At 34.1% G+C, this 8990-nt stretch overlaps 1 protein-coding gene across 1 annotated transcript in view; it reads right to left on the bottom strand.

Annotated features, from left to right (window-relative positions):
- Positions 1-6763: 6763 nt before the first annotated feature.
- The window catches only part of LOC105293140 (lipase member J), a 29698-nt gene continuing 27471 nt past the window's right edge, over positions 6764-8990 (bottom strand). Inside the window, exons 7-8 of the mRNA XM_011361642.2 lie at positions 8029-8100; positions 6764-7063 (exon numbers count right to left, since the gene is read on the bottom strand). Coding sequence (XP_011359944.2) covers positions 6830-7063; positions 8029-8100 — 306 coding nt within the window. The 3' untranslated portion in view covers positions 6764-6829. The remainder of the gene's footprint in view (positions 7064-8028; positions 8101-8990) is intronic.

Raw genomic sequence — 8990 nt, forward strand, 5'->3', positions numbered from 1 at the left:
TTTTTTTAATCTTAATCTTATCAAGGTTATAACTTATAAGAGTGGTTCTCAGTGTGGAGGGTGAACAATGTCATCCCTAATATGATATTTGGCAATATCTGGATACGTTTTTGGTTGTCACAACTTGGAGTGTATGTGTACTAATGAAATCTAGTGGGTAGAGGCCAGGGATGCTGCTAAATATCCTACAATGACCAGGACAGTAAAAAATTATCTGGCCAAAAATGTCAATAGTGTTGAGATTAAGAAAGTTTGATTTACAGGAAATATGATGAGGAGAGGAAGGAATGAGACACTGGGGGGATGTTTGACATGATGAAGGAATTCCAAGGAAATTAGCTTACCTGATTATAGTGTATCATGTTCTGAAACAGTTTCCCTAGTCAAAACATTAAAAATTTCCCAACTTAATATCCTAATGTAGAGAAATTAAGAACATAGGGAAATATAAATGCTCCTTACTACATAAAAAATAAAATTCGAACATTTCCAAGTATGACTAGAACCTCTCATGCCTGGAGGGTTTCTGACTCTCTCATATATGTGGGGTTCTCATACATATGTATGTATTAAATTTGGTTATTTTCTCTTGCAAAAAAAAAAAATTCCAAGTAGTATAACTTTCAATTAAAACAATTATTAAAAAACATTTTTCATTCCAAAAATTAAAACTATTAATCATCGAGGAAAGGTATTGATGTAAGTTTAAAAGCAGCTTTGCTTGAAATAATTTGCTAAGGCATTAAGATCATTCCTTTCTTTCCTGCCTAAAGCACCTGTTTTCATTCACATGGATTAATAGTTATTTTCAGCTGGTAGTCCTAGAAAAATTCCCCACCAGAAGTATTTGAAAGAATATTTTTAAAATGTGCTTTAGGTAAAGCGTTAAGGGTTCAGACTCACCAGCTAAATTTTAACAGCACGAGAAATGATACCTGGGTCCAGTGGAGGATGTTTTGAGCAAAAGTTCCTGCTGGATTATGTGATAAATATATATCCCGGCGACTCTAGAAAGAAAACACATATGCATGCATGTATGTATACACACACACTTAGATGCATATTCAGTTTCTCAAACAGCTAAAATGTAAGTTTTTCTGATTCAGTTCAAGTGTTTAAGGGCAGTGTTTACTGGAAGGATATGAACAACATAGCTGTACGTTACTTTAGAACTTGCAAAGTACAATTGCATGGGATAAGTTGTTCAATTCATAGCCACTCAAAGAAGAGAGCTTATCATCTCTATTTTATCAAAATAGGAATTGGGGCTCAAAGAAGTTTAAAGAAATATCCCATGTTACTCAGAGAGTAATTGGGTAGAGCCAGAGACTTTAATCTAGGTCTCTAGTCTAACTTCTCAGCATTTGACTGTTCTCTACCAAGTGCCAGAGGGCAGGGAATGAAATGTCCACACACAGGCCTCTGGTTTTGCAGAACTGTATATATAATATGTATATTATGTATATTGCATATTATTATATATAATAGTCATTATATGTAGTAATTATTTTTTCTTATATATTATATATAATAGTCATTATACGTAGTAATTGTTATTTTTTCTACATACTGCTTACTTTAGGGGGCTGTGGGATGATGGAAGGGAGCTGGAGAAGACAAAACTAGGAGTAATGACTTGTAATTTTTCTTGGGCTTAATTGCATATCATGGACACAATTCTGAAGCTACTTCAGTTCTTATAAGGTACCATTTTTAAATGATGATTGGAAAAGTAATCAAAAGTGTTGCTCAAAATATTCAGAATAGAAATTTTAATGCACACAAACCATGTTCAAGTTCTTATTGTCAAATCCACAAATAATAAATAAGAAATTGCTGCAGAGGAGATTTAGTATCTCACAGAAGCACATTTCAGCAGCAAGAAATTTATCAAAAAAAGTGATGTGGGTAGAATATTTTGTTACCATATATAAATCTGAAAACTAAAAGCATTATTAGAGGGTTACAAAAATCAAGCCGCAGAAAAGACTCATTAATTTGTATAACTTACTGGTATAAGTGTGAATAGATTGATATTTTCATATTTTTATATGTTTTAGGAATTTCAAATACTTTAATTCTTATGATAAAGTTTTAGAAAGGACAAATATTAATATTGAATATTAATTGCATTGAGAACTATACTGGCTAAGAAGTATAAGACACAAAGAGTTATAGTCTAGTTGGGGTAATAAGAGTTATGGAATAAAATTATAAAACAACATGGCAGAATGTCATAATTAAGTGTCAAGATGTGTGATTTCAACAACAAATCATTACAACATCAGAAAGAGAAATCAGGACGGGTGACTTCTCAGGTGACTTTTCGGGTGCTTGCTGAGAATAAACTTAATCTTAGATTAGAAAAAATTCTAACAAGGATATTTATCTAACTTCCCACCACACAGAAAATGGGAAGATGTAAGGCAGGAACAATGTTCAGAAATTTATGAGTATGGTGAAAGCAATTACAAATTATCCACCAGAGAGAAAGAATAGATATGCTCAAAATTCAAATAACTCAAAAGAGTAGTAGGTTGGAGTTATTTGGTATTAGGATAAGGAATTCTGCTCTCATCCAATTTATCTCAATAAATTCGAAGGAAATTATTTCATTGCATCTCAGTGCAGTAATTTTATAATGCTAGATCACTGAGAAAAGGTTAAACTATGTTCAATATGTACTATTTAACAAAGTAAGAGTGTGTCAGAAGCTGATGCAGATTTCTATTCGAAATGGTTAAATTTTTTTTTTTTGGAAATTAAAAGAATAAATTTTAGTAATCTAGATTTCCCCCTTTATTACAAAGAATTTTGAGTTGATTGTTGAACATGTGCTATTGCTTTTGTGCTGTACTGCCTGGATCCCCCTTCGAGTCTAAGGAATTTTTTTCAAGCCCAGCTGCAAAGGAGGTAGTAAATCCCCTCTGATTTTGCTTTTTCTCAATGAGAACCCAAGGTTATGCTCCCTTCCTGGGGCAGCATGCATTTAATTACTTGTCAATGTGATGGGTAAAAAGGCCCAGCCACTTAGCCCCACTCAAGAAGAGCCATCACATACAGAGTTGGCTGAGGCCTTTTTGCTCCTGCATCACAGCCTAATCCTGCTTTTTGCCCTTTCACCTAAAAGTATATTTCTAAAAACATCCTGAATACTAATCCTTCTCTCTTTGAGAACATGATCTATTACATAATGATAAGGACATTGGGAAGCTTTATCTCACTGACCTTTTCCTTTGTCTAAGCTTCTACAGGTGAGATCCATGCTTTAGGACAAATTTTCACAGATCCCTACCACCAATTTCATCAACTTCCCTGCATATGTGTCTATACATGGACATTCTGACTGCTGAGAATTGTAGTAGGAAGTAAAGTCATCAGCTGAGAGTGAGGATCAACATACAAAACGTATAATGCTTCATTTCCCTCTTCTGTTTCCCCCTATTTCTTTGCTTTACAGCTTTCTCTCATGCTCTCTTGAGCTCGCTTGATTATGCTTTCATCCCAACTACTCCATCAAAGTTGTTGTTATGAAGTTCCCTTATCACTTTTAGGCTGCCAAATCCAACATCAGTTCTGATTTGATTTCATGTGACTCATCAATAGCCTCTTCCACAGCTGGCCACATTCTCTTTCTTAAAACACTTTCTCTTCTTGACTTCCAGAATACCAGATACTCTTGGCTTCCCTTATACCACTGTCATCATTATTTCACAGTTTCTTTTCCTGTTTCTTCATCTTCTAAACTAAGACTGGCCCAGGGCTTAGTTCTTAGACTCCTATCTTTGTATAAGCTCTTCCTTTGTGTTCTGTCTCATGTACTGATGACTCACATTTTGTATTTTAAGTCCAGTATTATCCCTGAACTTTGTATTATAATTGATGGCTTTACCCTTCCCCTTGAATCTCCAATAGGCACCTAACACTTAGTGGGTCCAAAACTGAGCTCCTGCTACCCCGATCACATCAGCTCTTCTCAGTTTTCTCCATCTTGGTTAATGGCATCTCCATTACTCCAGGTGCTCAGGCCACAAATCTTGGCATCAACCTCGACTCTTCTCTTTCTCTTACATCCCTTATCCAATATGCAAGCAAATCCTGTTCGTTTCACCCCCAAAATATATCCAAAAAATACATCTATCTCCTAGCTACCCCCACCCCCTCATCTAGGTCACTATCATCTATAGAGTCTTTTAACTGGTTTCTCTGCTCCAGTCCTTGTTTCCCTTCAGCAACTAGAGGGATCCTGTTAATGTGATCATGTAACTTTTGAACCTGTAGGGTCATGAGGTCAAATCATGTAACTCTCCTATTCAAAAGTCTTCTCTGATTTCTCTTTTCACTTAGTCTGAAATCTGAAATCCTTATAACAGCCCCAAAGACCTGGATGGACAGTCTTCTCTATTCAATTCCTCCCTCCCCGTATCTCCTTTCTCTTTTCCTCCCTCCCTCCTTCCCTCCCTCCCTCTTTCTTTCTCTCTCTCTCTATCTGATCTGATTCACCTACACAATGAATAGATTCACTGCTGTTCTTTGAACATGGTATGTTCAAAGAACATGGATCCTTTGCATTTGCCATTCTGTCTTCCTGGAACACCAGTCTTCTAGGTATGCGCAGGCTCATTCCCTGACTTCCTTCATGTCTTTAGAAAGTGGTTGGTGCTGTTCCCCATCTAAAACTGCTGTGTACCCCTCTGATGCTCCTTAATATCCTTCCTTGATTTATCTTTCTCTCCATAGCATTACCATTATCTAACAAACTTTATATTTTAGTTTTTAATATTTGTTATTTTCTCTGCCTATGTAGTAGTAGGAAGATAAAGATTTTAATCTATTTTATTTGTTGCTGTATTCTTAGGACATCTTCTAGGTGCTCCATTAAAATGGTTGAATGAATGGAAAAAATTCAGTTCAAAGGCCATGTGGTACAATGTTTCAGAGCATAGGCTTGGGAGTCAGATTGCCTGGGCTGGTACCTGATGATTAGCGATGTTGAACACCTTTTCCTCTATCTGTTTCATTGGCCATTTTTATATACTCTTTTGTGAAGAATCTGTTTAAGTCTTTTGTTCAATTTTTCTTGGGTTATTGTATTGTAAGAGTTTTTATATATTTCAGGTAAACATTTGGTCAGATATATTTGTTGTAAATATTTTTCTCTGTTGGTGGCTTGTCACTGACTTCAGTGTCATTTGATGCACAAATTTTAATTTTCATGGCATTCAATCTATCAAAATTTTCTTTATAGTTACCTTTATTGTGTCTCATCTATCTTTGCCAAAGGTTGCAAAAAGATTTTCCTGTTTTCTTCTATAAGTTTTAGAGTTTTGGGTTTCAAATTTAAGTCTATGAATCATTTCAAATTAAATTTTATATGTGATGTAATATAGAGGTCAAAGTCCTTTTTTGTTTTGGTAACAATATTCACTTTTAAAAATACAATCTTTTACTCTACTGAAGATCAATTGACTACATAGGTATTTCTGGACTGTTTCTGGACTCTGTATTGTTTCACGAATCTAGATATCTTTTTATACCAATACACATTGTCCTAATTAATGTAGCTTTGTGATTTAAGTCTTGCAATTAGGTAGAACAACTCTTCCAAACTTTTTCAAAATTGTTTTGGCAATTCTAGATTAATTGTAATTCTATTTAAATTTCAGAATCAATATAAATTTCATGTTGCAATTATTTCATGTTAGTATTTCATGCAAACACACAACTTATTCTTATATATTGATTTATCCTGAAAATTGCAAAATTTTAGCATTATTTCTAGCATCTTGGATGATTTGATCTTCCTAAAGAGAGGATTTACTTTTGCTTCTGACTGATAGCCAAGGCATTAGTAGTCTCAAATCATCCTAGTACATTAGGAATTCGTGTGATTCAAAGCTGGGCTACAGTCCCTGAAAGAAGGATCAACTTCCAGTTCGACTTTATCCTTAGGGGACAGTACTTATAAGTTCCACTCAAAAGCCTGAGAATCAAGCTTAGTCAGAAAAACTTCCCGTTGGTAGGCTGAATTACAATTTTTATTCTCTACAATTTTTTTCAGGCCCATCTGCTATACTCTGTTGAACATGCCTACACTTTTTTGGTGTGTAGGAGGCTCTTAGATCTTTCATGCACTAAGCCGCAGTGCACATTTTGTAAAGCTACCCTCAGACCCATTTATCTAGAAATATATCTCAACCACTGCTATTTTAAACACACGCTAGGCTGAAAAGGCAACTGTAGTCTCTCCAGGCTATTCCACCCTGGGAAATGAGGCACAACTTCTTGATGGTTTCTATGATCTTACTACACCTCTGGGACTTGGCCTGAAGTGGGGCAGAGGGCAGAAACATTACACTGGCATTCAGGCTCTCTTTATTCTCTTTTTCTCCCACAAACCCCTTACATAGCTTAGAAAGTGTTTTCACTCTTCATTCAGCATGGAGAAAAATAAGCTTTCATATCAACAAGTATTCTTCTACACTCTATTTTAAAATAAAATCATATATGCTCATATTTCTTGAAGAAAAAAAACACCTTTCTTAAAAAGCTATCTTCTGGAATTAAAAATGTTTATAATTGTTGTTTTTCTTTTAATTATTTACATTTTATTTAGAAACTCGACAGACTTCTTTCAGCTGAGTTATAACCCATTTCCCCTGATATAATGTCACTGATTTAATGAATGGAAGGCCTAGGAGTTAAGAAAAAAATGTAAGAAAAAATTCCAGATTTTATTTAAATAAATGGAAAAACATACACAGTAAGAAAAAGTATTTGGTTTTTAATAGAAATTATATAGATCATTTAAGACAGAGTACCATGGTTTTTATATATTTCTTTGGATAATATCAATGATTTCCTGGTAAACTTGATGATATACATCTAATCCAAACAAAAAGTCTATATGATTGTAGTAAGAAATAGTTTTATGGTAAATATGGTTTGCGATTTCAGAAAGTAAAATTCCAGTATCTTCAGGATCAGCCATCAAGTCCTTTCCACCATTCCAAGTCGCGGTTGACACATTCATGTTTGTCACATTGTACAATGGAGCAGTTGTCTAAATACAAATGAATGAAAATAAGAGCTTTCACAGGGAATGGTACCTGGAAAGTGTTTTTTTTTTTTTTTTTTTACTAATTCTTTAAATAATAAATTAAAATACTGTTTTTAAAATAAGCTGAACCCGAAATAATTATTACTATAGAAGCAATGTTTATAAAATATAGTTACTATAATTTTTACTTAGAAATAAATCAAATCTAGATAGTTTGTTCTATTTTAGAATGTTCAAACATTCCACAGAGGTAATTTCAGTTTTATTTGTAAAGTACGAAAGCATTTTAATCAAAAATTTCTGTGGCTGTATAACTGTCAATATGTTTATCAATAAATTATAAATATTGGCAGTCAAAGTCAATTCTGATTTTATTAAATTTGATCTTTATATTTTACTTCATAGTTTACATGGGCAGCCACATCAGGCATGGAGTTTAGCTAAGGCTGAAAAATATGGTGGAAAAGCATAAACTGTGAAGTAGATAGACTTGGGTTCTAATACTTTAAGACTTTTGTCATTATACTCATACTATTCTTATCAACTTCTCATTAACTTCTACTTTTTTCCTAGTTATTATGTGTTTATCTTATCTTCTCAAATAAAATAGTTTAAGGGTCAAATAGTTATATTTCTTATTTAACCAAGCACAGAACTATGCATATTATAAGCATGATATTTTTCCTTTTGAGGGGTGATTAGTGCCTGTCAACTTTTCTAGGCTGTCAACTTTTCTAGGCTGTTCCAAGATATTTGTTAAAATACATAAAAAATAAAATATATAGGAAACATGGAAAAGCCATTTTGGTTGGATGTGACAATATGGATCCAAAGTAACATGATTTTCATCTATTGGTCCTTCTTCCTGTGTTATTGTATTCTTTGGCTTTACAGATGAGCCTTTATCTATAGCAAGACCTTCTGAACTGATGAGGGAGATAGTTTTTAGTTTATACATAATTATGTACCTGATTATAATGAATCACGTTCAGAACAGGACTGCCCCAGTCAAAAGCTTTCATGTAACTAGAATTGAAAAGCTGAAAGAAAAATTAAAAAGTAAGACTATACTCCTTTTATTCATTACAGTGGCAGTTGATACAAGTTAAGTATGCATTGTACATATGGCCCCTTGTACTGGGTATGTTGGTATTTGTGTAGGTGGACTTCCTTGCTCCTCCCTTCCTTTGCATAGAGTTAGAAATGGAAGAGGGAGTTGAGGGGCAGGAAAATCTATAGAATCTAATTCTATCTTCTTCACATAAGTGAACATCTCCCCAAGGCCTTTTACCTTTTTAAAGGGGGCCTGTATGTTTGGGGTAATACCAGGCTTCCCCAGAAAGCCTCAGCTTTATCTACAGACATCACAAGAGAATGTCTATAACTAAGTGTGCTGGGATTAATATAACACTTCCCTAAATACCTTTGCTTCACCAACAGGGCTCAAGAGCATGCTCCATCTCTTGCTTCACTCTTTAAAACTCACAATCTCACTACCATTATCTGTTTTGAGCCTATTAAATCTAATCTTATTATGTCCATTTTTTTCCCGATTATGTTTTCATTACAAGAAAGTTCAGACTCTCAGGTTACCCATTTTCTCTGGTACTCTAAACCTTGCAAGTCTTCATACATCCCCATATTTTATTTTCTCCCAACTCTATCTAACTCCTAAAACTCTCTCTGCCAATGTGGAATCCCATCATCAGCCTATATCTTAAAAAAATTTTTTTTTTAAGTTTCATTTACAGTTGACATTCAACATTATACTAGTTTCAGGTGTACAGCACATTTATATAACTTATGAAGTGATTCCTTGATAAGTTAGACATTTGTATAACTTATGAAGTGATTCCCTGATAAGTCTTACACCCACCTAATATCATATATAGTTATTACTATGTTATTGACTACATTCCCTAAGCTGCAC

Source organism: Pteropus vampyrus, unplaced genomic scaffold, assembly GCF_000151845.1.
Source record: "Pteropus vampyrus isolate Shadow unplaced genomic scaffold, Pvam_2.0 Scaffold68, whole genome shotgun sequence".
Classification (NCBI taxonomy): domain Eukaryota; kingdom Metazoa; phylum Chordata; class Mammalia; order Chiroptera; family Pteropodidae; genus Pteropus; species Pteropus vampyrus.